Here is an 18,147-nt window from a genome sequence, read left to right on the forward strand (position 1 = left end):
CTAGGAGCAATGAAGCCAATTTATTTGGTGTTGTGCGTGATTTGACACTACATATAATCGGGTTACGATTGTTGAACATAGCTTGAGTTTATCGTTTAATTTTAAAATGAAAACAAGCAAAAGAATAAAACCTTATATGCTTCTTAAATAATTTTTTTTCTTAAGTTACCATGTTATTGGTACAAAAGTTTACTCCGTCGTTGAGTATTGACTAATCTTCGTCGAAAAAATTCTATGGCAGTAAGGTGAGATTTCCCCTTCAATCTTGCATTGTTTAAGTTATCGTAAAGTTTGGAGAATTTGTGATGAGAATCAAAGAGTTATCTTTAATCAAATCTTCTGCTGTCCTCGTGAGCTTAACTCAGTTGGTAGGGACAAAATATAAAATATGCAAGGTCGGGATTCAAATCCTGACCACCACAAAAAAAAAATCAACTGAATATTTTATTAAAAAATTTATAAATAAACAACTTATACAAGTGTGACTCATCTAAAAACTCTTTTTAGTTTTTTTTTTTTGTTTTTTGTGGTGGCCTTGCATATATTATGCATCCAAATCTTGTATATATTATGCATTAACCATACCAACTGAGTTAATCTCACGAGAACCGTATCCTTTTAGTTTATAGCATTATTATGCTCCTCCTTTTCGTTCAACCCAGATTCCAAATCCCACACTTTCTGTTCTAATTGGATTAGGATTTTGAAGGACAATTTTTGTTTAAAAAAGTCTTAAGGATTTTAAAAGACTTTGCATGATTTTAATGGATTTCAACGGATTTACATCATAAGATTTTAAAGGATTTGAAATTTTTTTATGAATTTTAAGGATTCACTGGAAAGAAATTATTATAACACACTCTCTTTTACAATATTCTCAATACAGACTCTTTTATTTATTTTTATTTTTTAGGGAGAGAGAGAGGGGGGGGGGGGGGGGGGGGGAGGGAGGGGAGAGAGATACAAGAAAGAAAGAGAGGTAGAGAAGAGATAGAGAGAGATGAATAGAGGAGAGAGATAAAAAAAATCTTAAGAGAAAAACAATCTTAAGAAATCTCATGTTTTTATGAGAGACTTTTTCATGCTAAAATTTCACTAGAAAATCCGACAAAATCCATCAAAATTCAATTTATAAAACAATCTTTAGAAATTTGAATGATTTTGAATATCACAAGACTTTTTTTAAGTGATGAAGAATATTGATTGAATACCACAAGACTTCTTCTAAATGACAAAGAGTCTTAATTGAATACCACAAGACTCTTTTTAAATTGCAAAGATTCTTGAGAATTGTTGTTCCCACATTTGATAATGTTGTGGCACACTAGTAAAATACGATTTTGCCCCCTCGACAGTTAACTGCCGAGGAATATGTTTCATCAGATGAAACAGCCACCTGATCCCCCTACATACTTTTTTCATCATCAACTTCATTTCCACCTCCTTTCAATCCCCAAATCCAATATTTTTTTTTATCAATTCTTGATCCAAAATCATCCAAGCATCAAGCATAGGAGGTATCAACACACTTTTGACGTAAAAAAACAAGTATTGTGCATTTTATTCGATTGATTTTTTGGTTATGTTATGGGTTTCTACGTCAGTTACGTAGAATCCTGTCATGGGAATCCTCGGCAGTTAACTGCCGAGGAAAACTTCGGTAGTAAGGTGCCGAGGAAAACCTCGGTAGTAAGGTGCCGAGGAACTCTTGTGAAAAATTTTCACAACGAAAAAATGGCAGCTACTGCCATTTTTTCTAAAAAAAATTCTTTTGTATTTTTTTTGTTTTAATTCATTATGGCATTGATGTTTATGCATTAGTTAGTTGTTAATTCATATATTTATGTGTTATTTAATTATAGTAATGGTAGAGAACGCGGAAGATGTTCCGTTCCGGAAGAGACAAAATAAAATTTTGTCGAAATTTCCGGAGATGTCAAACCGCCTAAGGTTGAAGCGAAACCAAACATTGATGGAACTTCCGTCCATGTTGAAGCTTCAAAGTATGTTGGCGGCTCCGGTGTCCTCCCATTTTAAGCCCACGAGGTCGACACGGCTAGGTTTTTTTCAGACGGCGTTAAGTCGAAAGATAGAGATGAATTGCTTGAGTGGGCGTGTCGTCAAGCAAAAAAGACGGGATTTACAATTGTTACACAAAGATCAGGCTTGATCAATCCAATGTTCTGCCTAGTGTGTGAAAGGAGTGGAGCTCACAAAGTGCCGGAAAAAAAAACCGAAGCATGCGAGAACGGGCTCAAGAAAATGTGGGTGCTTGTTCATGATTAGTGGATATCAAAGTAAGCAAACAAAGGAATGGGGATTGAACATTCTTAATGGAGTTCACAACCATGCGATGGAGCTGGCTTTAGAAGGACACATTCTTGCCGGTAGATTAAAGGAGGACGACAAGAAGATTGTGCGTGACTTGACCAAGAGCAAGATGCTTCCAAGAAATATTTTGATACATTTGAAGAACAAAAGACCACATTGCATGACAAATGTGAAGCAAGTGTACAATGAACGTCAACAAATATGGAAGGCAAATAGAGGTGACAAGAAGCCGTTGCAATATCTAATCTCGAAGTTGGAGGAGCACAACTATACTTATTACTCAAGAACACAAAGTGAAAGTACTACAATCGAAGATATCTTTTGGGCTCATCCAACATCCGTTAAGTTGTTTAACAATTTTCCAACGGTTTTGGTTATGGACTCCACCTACAAAACCAACATGTACAAGATGCCAATGTTTGAGGTAGTTGGGGTCATTTCGACCGATTTGACATATTTGGTTGGGTTTGGATTTGTGACACATGAGAAAGAGGAAAACTTTGTTTGGGTTTTAAAAATGTTGCGTAAACTTCTTTCGTCAAAGATGAATATGCCTAAGGTGATTGTTACCAACATGGATATGTCTTTGATGAAAGCGGTTGCAAATGTTTTCCCCGAAAGTTATGCAATGAATTGTTACTTTCATGTGCAAGCAAATGTTAAACAAAGGTGTGTCTTAGATTGTAAATATCCTTTGGGAAAAAAGGATGGGAAAGAGCTGAGTAATCGCGATGTTGTCAAGAAGATAATGAGGGCATGGAAAGCTATGGTTGAATCGCCCACTCAGCAGTTATATGCAAATGCATTAGTGGAGTTCCAAGATTCATGCAGTAATTTTCCAATTTTCAAAAATTATGTCATGACCACCTTGAATGAAGTGAAGGACAAAATTGTTAGGGCATGGACAGACCATGTGTTGCATCTTGGTTGCAGGACCACCAACAGGGTCGAATCGGCTCATGCTTTATTGAAGAAATATTTGGACAATAGTGTGAGTGATTTGGGTACTTGTTGGGAGAAATACATGACATGTTGTTGCTTCAGTTCATTGCTATACAAACATCCTTTGGTCACAGCGTTAGCGTGTTGGAACATAGATTCAAAGATGTCACTTTGTACTCGGGGTTAGGTGGTCATGTGTCTAGATATGCTTTGGACAACATTGCTTTGGAAGAGACACATTGTAGGGAAACATTATGCATGGACAATGACATTTGTGGTTGTGTTCAAAAGACATCTTACGGGCTACCATGTGCATGCGAAATTGCTACTAAACTCCTTGAAGAGAAGCCAATTTTATTGGATGAGATATACCACCATTGGCTTAGGTTACGTATGGGCGAAGAAAGTAACGAAGTTGGTTTTTGTGTCGATGTTGAGTTGAAGGCTATTGTAGAACGTCTAAAGAAAATCCCTTTCCAAATGAAGCTTGAGGTCAAAGAGGGTTTGCGGCAGTTGCATTTCCTGAAACCACCATTATGTCTCCACCACCACGAAAGGTACCAACCAAGGGAGCAAAGAAAAAAGTCGACATTGCGAGGTCTAAAGGAGAAATTACATCGACTAGTCGGATCCCTTCTTCGTGGGAGGTTGTTGATTCCCAAAATCCGGATAGCCAACCGTCACCATCACCAACAACATCATCATATAAAAGGAAAAAAGGTGCCCGTCTTGGTAAAACATCACTTTCCCCACTTCCACCACCTACTCGGTATCCAAAGCCTAAGGCTATCCCGGTTATGAGTCCTATTGATTATATTCCACGCTTCATGCTTCCATTTATTGAAAAAGTGGTGGATGTTATCGGCGATGGACATTGTGGATTTCGGGCTATAGACGAGTTCATGGGCTTGACCGAAAAAAATCATCTCATGATCCGTACACATCTTATTCAAGAGTTGATAGATCATAAAGATGATTATGTTGAAGTATTTGCGGGTGAGGATCGTTATAACTACATTTTAAACGGCTTACGTCCTCCCGCAAATACAAAAAGTTGTGCACATCTTGTTGATAAGCGGTTGACTTTTCCGGACATGGGACACATTGTTGCTAATTATTACAAAATGTGTGTGGTCGTGTCGACAAATCTTGAAGTTGGAAACTCAGAATCTTTTTTCCCACTAGGAGGGCCACTACCGCCGGGTAATAAAAAAACTCCCATCTTGTGCCTTGGGGCAATTCCGAATCATTTCGTTCTTATTTATTTGAAGAATGGTTGTACACTACCTCCATCATCTACGGAGTGGCACAATCACAAGAAAGAAGATGCGGTGACTTGAGAAGATGAGTATTTGGATCAACATGAGTTGTTCCGAAAGCTCATGGCTATTGAAAGTGGAAACAAACCGTCGAAAACACAAAAGGAGTCAAACAAAGCGGCGCCTATTTTGTTGGACACTCTCGAAAAACCAAAGCAACAATTTGAAGTTATTGCGGAAGATGAGGAAGATTCTATGTCACTTGATCTTCTCCAATCACTTACCCTTTAATGAGTGATTTTTTTGTCGGTGTTAGTCCTTTTTTTTTGGTAGAAATTACACCGACATATATTTTGGGGTCGAAATTGTAATGCCAATTTTTTGTGGCCAATATATAAGTAACACTATGTAATTTATATTGATATATATATATATATATATATATATATATATATATATATATATATATATATATATATATATGATAATATGACTTTTATGTGGTGAAACTAGTGCAATACTTATTTATAGCTTATTAATGTTTACGCATTTGATTTATTCGTTATTACATTCCATTTAATTTTGTTATAATCTATGATTCTTTTCTTAAAGCTTTTTTCAAGTGAGACATGTCTGAGGTTGCACAAATTGAAGGGCGTGTTAGGCACTCCGCGTTTAAAAAGACGGTTAAGGTTATGATAACGCCGACGGACTCTCTTGACGATTTGAAGGCACAACTTAACACTTATTTTGAGCATCTTGGTGAAAATCAATATACACATCACTTGTTTGGTCAAATGCCATGCATAGACCTAGGAGAAGATAGAGACGAATACGCATGGAAAACGGCAAGCTATATGCCTTGGCTTATTCGCGACGATAGCGACATAGGATTTATGTTTCGGAATATGGTGGAAGATAATATATTATATATGTATGTTCGTTCCATATGCAATTGCGTTGAATGTAAGTAGAGATTTAATTTAATGATGTGTAATGAGTTGTTTAATTATGGACACTTTGTAACATTTTGATGAATTTCAAACGTTTGTGTAATTTGAACCAAATGTTGGTTTAATTTAATTATGGACAATTGTAAAAGATATTGTATTTATCTTGTTTATATCCGAGTTTCAATGTTGTATGAATTATTTTACCTTTGAAAATACTCTGGTTTAATTACAGTAAAATTTGACCGAAAAAATAGCTTGGAGATGTTCTATTTATCTCAAGATTCTTGATTCAAAACTTTTTTTACAATAAAAAAGTCTTTTAAAATGTTTTTTTGGTTACAAAGTCTTTTAAAATGTTAATCCAATACATCCTCCCAAGTTCTTACCAATATAGCGAAAATTTCCAGATTTTCCATTTCGCACTTCACACTGAAAATGGTACGTTTCCTATTCTTTCACACCTTCTCCATTTCTCATCTCTTTCTTTAAACCTCACTCATGACCCATCTTCACAAACACCAATCATCCGTCACCAAATCAACCGGCGGCACAAATCCCCATAATCGCATACCTACCAATCCATCGCCGGAGCTCGGTCCAGCTTACAACATCAATGCTCACATTTCGCCAGCAGTAACTTCAACACAACAGTTTAGGGTTGGGGTTTCTCCGGAAGCAGAGAGAAACGATGGAGTTTCAAGGGTTCTAGGGCACAGTTTCGAAGTGGGTGATTTGGTTTGGGGAAAAGTGAAATCTCATCCATGGTGGCCAGGGTACATATGCAACGAAGCTTTTGCATCTTCTTCAGCACGACTTGGCAAGAAAGAAGGGTGTGTGTTGGTTGCTTTTTTTGGTGATGGAAGTTACCGTTGGTTTGATCCGGTTCAGCTTATTCCCTTTGATGAGAATTTCGCTGAGAAATCGAAGCAGGTAAAGTTGAAATCTTTTTCCAATGCAGTGGAAGAGTCTGTTGAAGAAGCTGGTAGGAGATGTGCTATTGGTTTAATGTGTAGATGTAGGAGTTTTGAGAATTTTCGTCCAACTGAGGTTGAAGGGTATTTTCGTGTTCATGTGCCAGATTATGATTCTGGAATCTATTCTGTAGCTCAGATTAGGAATGCGAAAAAGGGTTTTAGACCCGCCGAAACACTTGCTTTCATTAAGAAATTGGCTGTTGCTCGACATGGCGGTGATGACAGATGTTGTAACTTTGCTAAGAATAAGGCTACTGTGTTTGCTCTTCGACGGGCAGTGTTTGAGCTGCATGATGAGAGTAATGTCGAGGCTGTTACAGCGCAGCCACTGTGTACTTATGATCCCCAAGCTAATCAGCTTGTAATATATTCTGAAGCTCATACCAGGAATGAAAAAAATGGTTTTAGACCCGCCGAAGCACTTGCTTTCATTAAGAAATTGGCCGTTGCTAGACATTGTGTTGATTGCAGAAGTTGTAGCTTTGTTAATAATAAGGCTGTTGTGTTTGCTTTTCGACAAACAGTGTTTAATCTGCATGGTGAGACTTATGTTGAGGCTCTTGGTGCGTCACCATTGCGCCATTGTAATCCTCGGACTAATCCACTTGTTCAGCCTTTGAGTCATCCTGCTAACGGTACACTCTCATTTTCATTAGGTTTGACTCCCATTTGCATATTTGGTTAGATTAGTTTTCAAGTCAAAGGTTTTGAATTCATGTTCTTTGATTTTCTTGTTAATCATCTAATCAGTTAGATATTTATATTCTAGTAAATATAATATAAGAGGGAATTTCAATTACAGTACAAATTACAGAATCTTTGTTGGCACACAAAATTGCATAAATCTCATGCTGTTATCAGTAATTGTTTTCAATATTTCCTACACAAATCTTTGGATACAGATAACAGATTGAAAACATTGTGGTAGTTTTGAATTAACAATGGAAACAGAAAACGAAAATAAAAAATATTTTCTCAAAGTATTCACTAAAAAGGTTGCAACCACACAAGACATAACAGGGCATGTTTTCCCTTTCCTTTTTTTCACTTGTTAACTGCTAAAGGCTACCTTAATCTTAGCCTTTTTATTATCCCTTTTCCCTTCGAGATGCCGAATACTTATTTGAAACCATGCTATTGGAATCTGTATAACTTCATAAGTTTCAACATAAATCAATAAATAAATATTTAGACAAACAAATTGTGAATATCTTTATTCAATTTTGCCCCCCTAATGTAGAAGGGTACTTTTATGTTCACATGCCAGACTATATCCGTGGAATCTATTCCGAAGCTCAGACCACGAAGGAAAAATATGCACATGAAGCGTCTTCGGAACCAAAGCACAAGAAGCGTAAGGGTAAGACTAAGGCCCTAACATTTGTTAGTAGAGATATTTTTGCCAAAGATATTTTGAAAGTTTATGGTGATGAGAAACAAAAGATGAAATCACAACGAGCTGAAATATGTGGGAGAGTTTGATTGACTTTTGATTGTTGGATTGCATGCACCAATGAAGGTTATATTTCGTTAACTGCTCATTATGATGATGTGAATTGAAAGTTGCAAAGTAAGATTTTTGCATTTGCTCACATGGAACCCCACATAGTGGGCGAGATTTAGCATAAAGCTGCTGGAAACGTTAGATGATTGAGGCATTGAAAAGAAAGTTTTTTCCATCACTTTGGATAATGCATCTTCAAACAACAGTATGCAAAACTTTTTGAAAGAATATTTAGGGTTGTCAAATAGTTTGTTGTTTGATGGAGAGTTTTTTCATATAAGATGCTCAACTCACATCTTGAACCTCATTGTTCAAGATAGACTCAAGGTAGTTAGTGATGCATTGCATAAGATTAGACAAAGTGTGGCTTATGTTAGAGAACAAAGTAGAACATTACAATTTTTTGAATGTGTTAGGAATGTTGGTGATATTGATACTACAATCGGATTGTGTTACTAGATGGAACTCCACTTTTTTTTTGAATGTGTTAGGAATGTTGGTGATATTGATACAACAATCGGATTGTGTTACTAGATGGAACTCCACTTTTAGAATGCTTCAGAGTGCGATTAATTATCGTCGTGCTTTTTATAGCTTAAGTTTGCGCAATTCAAATTTTAAGTGTTGTCCTACAAGTGATGAGTGGAGAAGGGCTGAAACAATGTGTGATATTTTGAAGCCATTTTACAATATTACAAACTTGATATGCGACTCTTCATATCCTCCATCAAATTTGTACTTTGGAGAAATATGGAAGCTAGAGTGTCTTATAAGATCTTATTTGACAAATGAAGATCTTTTGATTCAAAACATGGCTGGAAGTATGAAGGAAACATTTGATAAGTATTGGATTAACTACGGTGTGGTCTTTGCATTTGGGGCTATTCTTGATCCAACCAAAAAGTTTAACTTTTTGAAATTTGCTTATCAAAAACTTGATCCACTCACCGGTGAGGAGAAGTTGAAAATGGTTAGGATGACTTTGGAGAATCTTTTTGCCGAGTATGTCAAAAATGGGATTCCTTCTAATCCGAGCTCTTCTCAAGTCCAACCAAAAAGCTATGAATGATGTCATTTTCAAATGATGTAAGTTCATATATTCTTTCTTTATTCTATTTCTTTTATCAACTATTTTGTTTTTGTTTCTATGAATATTTTGTAACTTGGTTGGGTTGGATCATTTGCGGGAATTTGAATATGATGATAGCCAATCAAGTACCAAGATTGGAAAATCTGAATCAGTAGAATTTGATAGGCTGTCTTATTCTTCAAATTCCTACAAATGATCCAACCCAACCAAGTTACAAAATATTCATACAAAAAAAAAAAAAAATTAATAAAAGAAATAGAATAAAGAATATATAAACTTACTTCATATGAAGATGACATAATTCGAGTTTCTCCTCCATAGCTGGGTTGGACTGAAGAAGAGATCGGATTAGAAGGAATACCATTTTTGACTTACTCGGCAAAAAGCTTCTCCAAAGTCATCCTAACCATTTTCAACTTCTCCCTCACTAGTCAGTGGATCAAGTTTTTGATAAACAAATTTAAATAAGTAAAGCTTTTTGTTCGGATCAAGAATAGCCCCAAATGCCAAGACTAGTAGTCATTTCAATATTTGTCAAATTTTTCCTTCATACTTTCAGCCATTTTTTGAATCAAAAGATCTTCACTTGTCAAATAAGATTTATAAGGCACTCTATCTTCCATATTTCACCGAAGTACAAATTTGATGTAGGAAATGAAGAACCAGATATCAAGTTTGTAATATTGTAAAATGGCTTCAAAATATCACACATTGTTTCAGCCCTTCTCCACTCATCACTTGTAGGACAAAACTTAAAATTTGAATCATGCAAACTTAAGCTATAAAAGGCATGATAATAATTAATCGCACTATCAAGCATTATAAAAGTGGAGTTCCATCTAGTAACACAATCCGATTGTTGTATCAATATCACCAACATTCCTAACACATTTAAAAAATTGTAGTGTTCTACTTTGTTCCGTAACATAAGCCACACTTTGTCTAATCTTATGCAATGCATCACTAACTACCTTGAGTCTATCTTGAACAATGAGGTTTAAGATTTGAGCTGAGCATCTTATATGAAAAAACTCTCCTTCAAACACCAAACTATTTGACAACCCTAAATGTTCTTTCAAAAAGTTTTGCATATTGTTGTTTGAAGATGCATTATCCAAAGTGATGGAAAAAACTTTCTTTTTAATGCCCCAATCATCTAACATTTCCAGCACCTTCGATGCTAAATCTCGCCCACTATGTAGAGGTTCCATGTGAGCAAATGCCAAAATCTTACTTTGCAACTTCCAATTAACATCAACATAATGAGCGGTTAAAGAAATATAACATTCATTGGTGCATGCAGTCCAACAATCAGAAGTCAAGCAAACTCTCCAACAAATTTAAGCTAATTGTGATTTCATCTTTTGGTTATCATCACCATAAAATATCATTGGCAGAAGTATTTCTACTAACAAATGTCAGGGCCTTAGTCTTACTCTTCTTGTCCTTTGGTCCAGAAGACACTTCTTGTGGGTACCGGTGGAATTTCCCTAGCTTGGCTCTCAATTTCCCCATCAACACACATTTCATGACTACTACTATCATTTAATATTTCAAGCACAAACAGATTGTAATTCGTACAAAATTATAATTTCGGTTCAATTTATTCATTCACTTATTTATGGATGTTTTTCTTTTAGGGGAATTATGTATGGATGTTAATTACTGCCAGATGGATATCTAGCAGATTGCTCATGTCTAATTATTCTAGAATGTTTTGTTGGGATAAATTAAAAGAAAGAATAACTTGTGCCTAATTGATATGTTTCTAATCCTTTTTTTATGATGGTTATTATGCTTTGTTCTCCAGCTCCTTCGAATAGTCCAGTAATGGTGGAAAAACATCAAGGTAAAGCCGTGGAGAAGCATGAAGACACATGGTCTACAAACCAGGATGGTGTAGCTTCAGCTAAAATATCCAAAGTAGCTTTTGATGACAAGGGCAAAGAATCTTCAGAAGAAAAGACCAAGAGATTTGAACCCGTTGATGCTGCTAGTAAAAGGCCATTGGTTATGGCATTGCCAAGCCAAATTCACGAGACATCTCATTGTATCCTTCTAGAAGGCAAAAATTCTATTGATGTTAAACATGATGGAAATGTAATACTATTAGTACCTCGTGATGGAGGTGAAGCCATGGAGAAGCATGAAGACACATGGTCTATAAACCAGGATGGTGTAGCCGAAGCTAAAATATCCAAAGTAGGTTTTAAAGACAAGGACAAAGGATCTTTAGAAGAAAAGACCAAGAGATTTGAACCTATTGTTGCTGCTAGTAAAAGGCCTTTGGTGATGGCATTGCCAAGCCTAATTCACGAGACATCTCATTATATCCATCTAGAAAGCAAAACTTCTATTGATGTTAAACATGATGGAAATGTAATACCATCAGTACCTCATGATGGTGTGCTGAAGAAGATAAATGTTCAAAAGCGACCCACAGATGATTTGAACTCTGAGTTTTCTGCTGTTGGTGAAAAAAGAAGAAAAACAACCTCGAGCCATGTGGAGAAACCTTCTACTTCTGAAAAATTTGCACATCCGTCAGGCAAGGTTGATGTTTCAGCCAGTAAATTTCTGCATGTGTGTAGAAGGCTTCTTTATGAATTGAAAACTATTGCTTTAGATCCTTTTCATGGTGTTAAAAGAAAGATCCATTCAATTGTTATCAAGTTCTTTTTGCGGTTCAGATCTCTTGCTTACCAGAAATGTTTGCTTTTATCGCCACCAACAAAGAATGAAGCTCCTGAAGTCCGTGCAACTAAATCTCCTGATGATCATGCCAGTGCTTTACTGCGTATGAAGCCTGTAAAACACATTGTTCAACCTGATAATCCAAGTAAAGCTGCGCGAAAAAGGGCTGCCACTGATCGCCAAGAAGAAATTGATGCAAAGAGATTGAAGAAAATGAAGGCATTAAAGGCTAGTGATACTGAGAAGAAGGCTGCTACCCAAGCTCCACCCAAAGTAGTTAAACCAGGCTCAACAGGGAAAGTGGAACGTCCAGCTATGCGGTTTGAGCCGACTGAACTGACCATCAAATTTCCTCCTATGACATCGCTTCCATCTGTTGCAGAGCTGAAGGCAAGGTTTGCTCGTTTTGGGCCTATTCACCAATCAAGTCTCCGTGTCTCTTCTAAGTCCTCTACATGTCGAGTTGTATTCTTTCGCAAGATCGATGCGCAAGCAGCACATACATTTGCTGTAGCAAATCAATCCTTATTTGGCAATGCAGATGTGAGGTATTTCCTTAAGGAACTGGAGCTTTCTTCGCCTAATATCTCTGAAGTTGCAAAGGCAAGTGAAGACATTGGTGCCAATGAAACACAACCCATTAAGGACCCTGCAGTGGTTCAGCAACCCCTTCCAAAGCCAATGATCCATCTCAAATCCATCCTGAAGAAGAAATCTAATAGGGATGTGTTAGGCCAGGGAACCAGTAAACGGACACAACGTGTAAAATTCATGTTAGCTGGGGAAGAAAGTAGTAGGGGTAATAGAAATAACTCCAATCTTGATGATGGTAGTGCACATTCTAGTGTTGCCAAGGGTTTTAATACTAAGAACGTTCAAAAGGTCATTTCTCAACCATCTTTGCCCATTCTTCCATTTCATACTCAGTCTGCTAAAACCACACAGCATAATTTGCATAATTTCGAAATGGCACCGATACATACTCCCAATTTTACAAACACGGGTGCATCAACTTCCACAACTACAGTTGATATATCACAACAGATGATGGGTCTTTTGACAAGGTGTCACGGTGTTGTTACTAACTTGACGAGTTCAGGCTATGTACCCTACCGTCCACTATGATAAAGTGGCATCATTTAGATTAGTTTACCAAATCCAATGCAAGAAAAATGAGGACTAGGTTGATTGCGGAGTATTTACTCGAGGAAATGCAAGAGAAGTTTAATCTTTGTTCAAGTTTTTTTTTTTTGAGGGGTTTGGGTTATGAAATGCAAATGTACTCTACATTGAAAATGACATCTTAGTTATTTTACCTGCCTTACTTTTCTGTTTCCTTAATTATTACTCCAATCATTTTCAATGTCGGGGTTTTTCCTGCTTCTCATGTTCTTTTATGGAAATAGTTTCAAAACATTAATATTAACTCCCTAAAATAAAAATTAAATGATATTAACTGTTTATTAAGTTACTAACTCACTTGATATTTTTTATGTCAAGATTTAATATCTTTTGAAAATGGCTGATTTCAGATTCTGTGGCAAATTATGGTTTTAAACAAAGTAGTATATATTTACATACTAGACATTATTCTTGTGTGACCTTGATTAATGATTATGCTACAATCAGTCCTACTCAATGCATTTAGGTTTAGCTGTTCTTGACATTTTGCTCCATTTGTTCATAAACCAAAAGTTATTTACATTTCTATATGAACCAAATGTAATATATTATATGTAAATAATGAAGAATATAAAAAGAATATTAATGTCCGTCTTTCCGCAAAGTATTTTTTATTTTATATTTTATAAAAAGAATATAAACTTTTGGTGACTTCTTTCTTTTCAATATTACTCTTATTTAAACTATTTTATTTACAATATATTCATTACTTATTTAATTAAATAATCAAAATTTTCAAATATGTATACTTTCATATAGAAAGATACTACTTTTTACATAATATTTTTTCTTCCAATGTTAGCATTCGTTTAAACTTGTTTCTACCATTTTTTCTCCTTACCAATCAAAATAAAAAATTGAGACAAATGCAAAATATAAAAATACTTCAATTATGTGGGAATAATGAATAAGTGGCAGAGCATAGGTACAAACTACAAGATTACAAGATCAAAACAAGAAAATGTAGCATTTTAATTAGAAACATGACTACAATTGTTCTACTCTATAATTATGCTCATTGTTTGATGTGTTATGACAATATGACATTGTCGTTCCACAATGCTTCTTGTGCTTGTTGAAGTTGTTGTAGTATCTGCTCCACAATTGATTCTGTTTCAATATTTGGAGGTGGAGAAGGAGGAGATGGAATGTTGTCCCTATAGAGAAGAGGGTGAAAATTTCCATCCCATGAGTTATTAGTAGTAGTAGTAGTGTAAAAGATGCTTCTTCTTTTCCTTATTTTTGATAACTTAGCACTTTCTTTAATTCGAATGAAATGCTTTTGAGCATGGCTAGCAACTTGAGTTGTAGTTTTTGTACCAACATGTTGTGCAATCTTTATCCATTTTCCCTTGCCATACTTCTCAAACCCCTCCAGAAATAACCTATAAATAACAAGTTACAATTTAGTCATTAAAACAAATATAAAAAGTAATGTTCTCCAAATCTTTTTATGGATTTCTTATCATGCATAGACTCATTCACGTACATGAACAAAAATAATTAAAGTAAAAAAATTAAACAAAATCACGTGTAAAGTTAATTACTTTCTGAAATAATTATAAGTATATACCTGTGTTGTTCTTCATCCCAATGATACTGCCCTTTATTGATCTTATTCACAAGTGGAGGAACTTTGTTTTCATCAGCTGACACATTCTCTTTTGAAATAAAACCATCTGAGTGTGTTGGAAACTTGACATGATCAGCATCAATGAAGGCTAAGCCATTATCATCTGTGTTTTGGTAGTTCTGCTGATTTGAAGAATAATGATACATTCTTGATTCTCTTTTGTTTGTTTGTTTGTTGCCTTCGGAGTTGAAGGATTTCTAACGAGGTTTCTCTTCGAATATTTCAAGGTCTCACAAGTTTCTCTGCATTAAATACTTGTTCGTACGTAATATCACGTATTTTTCTCTAGATCTGTTACGTTACGTTGTTTTAAACCGTCATATCTACACTTGGTCAAAATTATCTTTAAACAAACTCATCCTTAATTTTGGAAAATTAAATTAAACTATCAGATATTCTTGCATCAACTCTCACCGAATACATCATTCTTACACCCAACCAATAAAAAAATGACCCATATTTTAAACTATATAAAAAAGTGTGATTTTAATTAAGGAAATAGAAACAAAAATGGTCATGAGTGGTTCGGTTCTTGTCGGTTAAAAAGAGTGGAAAAAGGAGAGACAAATATTAAAAATAATGAGAAAAAGTTCTGATATTAATTCTTTTTATTATTTTAATGAAGTGTTAGATTTTAATTGGTTGGGTGTAAGAATGATGTGTTAGGTTTATTTGTTATTTTTTATTTTTGAAAGAAGGTTTATTTGTTTTTTTTGTCCCCCTATTATTATTTTTTGGTACAGTTGTCCCCCTATTAATATTAGGCTTAATTGCACTTTTGGACCCCTATCTTTTCAAAAGTTGCAGTTATGGACCCCTAACTAATTTAAATACAAAACAGCCCCCTATGTTTTGATTCTTTGGCAATTTTGGACCCCCGGTCCATTGTTGACTCGGTCAACGCTGACGTGGCACCCTAAGTGAGGTGCCACGTGTCAATTTTTTTATTTTTTTTTGCCTTGGGGGTCTAAAACTGCCAAAGAATCAAAACATAGGGGGCTATTTTGTATTTAAATTAGTTAGGGGTCCATAACCGCAACTTTTGGAAAGATAGAGGTCCAAAAGTGCAATTAAGCCATAATATTATATCAAACTAGCGAAAAGACGGCACTCAGGTGTTCGTCTTTCCGCTCTTTTTGATATAGCGGAAATTTTACACATGTTAGCGCAATAAAATGAGTAAAAAGATTGGCACGTGAGTACGCATCGTTTGTTAATGTACTATATGACGCATTCAAAGATGAAAAAAATGGTCTTTCTTCATAAAGTGTTTGAGAAAGTTTTTTTTTCTTCTTCTAAAGCAGCAAAGAATCCTCTCTTCGTTTTAGTAATAACCATTTTAAAGCAAATATTTTACTCATTCTTGGATTCCCTAACACGTTACTTGATGCATTACACCAAATTCCTGGCCTTTCATTGTAGGTTGCTCTATTGCCAGTAGCTCTGCTTTCCAAAATCTTCTCTCGTTTTCTCAATGGCACCATTCATATTACTAACTAGCAATTCAAATTATTACCTCTTTTTGACACAATGTCAACATTCATTAGCTATTTACTCATACTATCGATAAGAGCTCTTGTCGTTTCATGTCTTACACATATACTATCGATAAAAAAACACAATGTGATGTTAGTCTTTGTTAGGAGTTTTGTTTTGAACGCCAAAATTCCATTTAAAAAAAAAAAACAAGCAACTAAAAATGTAAATTAAATCATCATATGATATAAGAGTTTAAACCCAAAACTAATAAAAGAGTTAGTGTATATCAGACATGTATCGATCACATAATAAAAAGTACTACTACTAAATTACCAAACTAAGTACTACTACTATAAACCTCTAAACCCAATTAAGAGTTTTTGTCAGGCAAGACTCCCATCCAAGCAGGTGGTAACATTCCCGTTTGCTCATGGACAGTCTTAAACAAAGGTGGCAACATCTTGTAGACACCAGCAACTTCTTTCATACCACCTGCTTCACCCCCATTAGTCCAAATACTAATCTTAGGCTCAAGTCCTCGTATTGCCTCGGCGTTAATCTTAGCAATCTCTTGAAACATGCCACCATTTATCATCAAGTAATCCCTCACAGCTGTGTAGTCGTTTCCAAGTGCATTAAGAAGTTTACTTACATACACCCCTTGAGCTTGTCCAACTGTCACAATTCCCTCTGCCTCCTTTTTCTTTGCATAAAGCTCTGCTTCAGCTGCTTGTTTGCTAGCATAAAATGTTGCATCTGCCGATGCTTTCTGTGCTTCTGCCTCTGCCTTCTTCTCATACAGAATTGCTTCTGCCTCTTTCTGTTTTTTGTACAGCTCCCAGTTTGCTTCTTGCACCTACACCATCCAAAGTTTTAATCACCAAAAACTTAAATTATATTAATTTATTTTCCTATCAACAGCTATTAATATATTAATCTTATTGCTATAAAAAATGAATCAAGTTATATATATTTGCATGGACTAAACTAACCTTGGTTTCATATTGAACACTAGCTTTGCTAAGGAACTCTGCTTTAAGCTTTTCAGTAGTAGTCAATGCATTCATCCTCTCAACTTCACCTTGTAACTCAGCTTCCCTTAGTTTCACAGCCTTCTTCGCCTCGACTTCAGCCACCTGAGCCGCCTTGGTCCAAGCCGCTTTCTTCTTAGCCAACTCAGAATTAGCTTGAGCCACTTCAGCCTCTCTTTGATTCTCAAAAACTTTCACTTCAGTCCTCACTTTAATTCCCTCCTTCTCACCCTCTCCAGCTCTCTGCATTGCAATAACCTTCGTCTCTGCATCAATTTTCGCTGCATTCTGCAGCGTTTGTCCTTCCCTCAATTTTGAACCAATTTCACCTTTCATCTTAGCTTCTGCCACGTCAACCCTAGCTTGATTCTTGGCTTCCATCTGCGTCTTTTGACCCAAATATGAGAAATACTCATGACCGCGCACATCCACCAATTGCTTAACATTCGCATTGTAAATCAATAATCCGAATTGATTCAACTCAAGTTGAACTTTGTCGAATACTTCTTGTTTAAACTGTTTTGTTCCTCTGAAAACCTCCTCCATCGTCATGGAAGCAGCGAGGACACGTGTCTCCCCTTCGATGATTCCTTGAACAAGTTCATTAACATGATTGGAGTGTCTAGCATGCGGTGAAATAAGTTTGGCGTATTTGAGAAGGCTTTCCTTATCATCCACACGAGGACCAATAGTGAAGACAGCGGGGAGAACAAAAGGAAGTTTCTCCGCGCTCATAGCTTGAACTTCGAAGGTGTAGTTTACCGGTGAGAGGTCCAAGACAGAGCAGGATTGACCGGGAAGAATCCATGCTTTCTTTGCAAGTTTGATGTCTTTGATCAGAATACCTGTTATCACAAGGTATTCTGATGCTTTCGCGACCCGGTAAATTTTCATGGTTTTGATTTCGACAAACTGAATTTGGTTACAAGAAAATTGAAACAGCACGAGAGAGAAACGACGATTGTGAAAATCGATCAGTAAGTTACTGTGTTGTTCTTTATGGTCTAAGGTACTTGGTAGGCTTTGTATATATAGAGAAATTTGTTAGGTTAAACCAACGCGGTAATTATGGAAA

At 35.8% G+C, this 18,147-nt stretch overlaps 3 protein-coding genes across 3 annotated transcripts; 1 reads left to right on the forward strand and 2 right to left on the reverse strand.

Annotated features, from left to right (window-relative positions):
- Positions 1-5,816: 5,816 nt before the first annotated feature.
- On the forward strand, positions 5,817-13,110 carry LOC11411076 (uncharacterized). The gene is made up of 2 exons (XM_003591084.4): positions 5,817-7,094; positions 10,864-13,110. The coding sequence occupies exons 1-2, from the start codon at positions 5,984-5,986 to the stop codon at positions 12,870-12,872; spliced, it is 3,120 nt and encodes a 1,039-aa protein (XP_003591132.2). The 5' UTR covers positions 5,817-5,983; the 3' UTR covers positions 12,873-13,110.
- A 730-nt stretch (positions 13,111-13,840) lies between these two features.
- LOC11410052 (transcription factor DIVARICATA) lies at positions 13,841-14,758 on the reverse strand. The gene is made up of 2 exons (XM_003591085.3): positions 14,503-14,758; positions 13,841-14,314 (listed from the first exon to the last, which is right to left on the reverse strand). Exons 1-2 carry the CDS (start codon positions 14,706-14,708, stop codon positions 13,960-13,962), a joined length of 561 nt encoding a protein of 186 aa, XP_003591133.1. The 5' UTR covers positions 14,709-14,758; the 3' UTR covers positions 13,841-13,959.
- Positions 14,759-16,281: 1,523 nt separating this feature from the next.
- LOC11408733 (flotillin-like protein 6) lies at positions 16,282-18,056 on the reverse strand. Its single transcript, XM_003591086.3, has 2 exons — positions 17,034-18,056; positions 16,282-16,897 (listed from the first exon to the last, which is right to left on the reverse strand). Exons 1-2 carry the CDS (start codon positions 17,964-17,966, stop codon positions 16,412-16,414), a joined length of 1,419 nt encoding a protein of 472 aa, XP_003591134.1. The 5' UTR covers positions 17,967-18,056; the 3' UTR covers positions 16,282-16,411.
- Between the last annotated feature and the right edge of the window lie 91 nt (positions 18,057-18,147).

The sequence above is a fragment of the Medicago truncatula genome, chromosome 1, assembly GCF_003473485.1.
Source record: "Medicago truncatula cultivar Jemalong A17 chromosome 1, MtrunA17r5.0-ANR, whole genome shotgun sequence".
Classification (NCBI taxonomy): Eukaryota; Viridiplantae; Streptophyta; class Magnoliopsida; order Fabales; family Fabaceae; genus Medicago; species Medicago truncatula.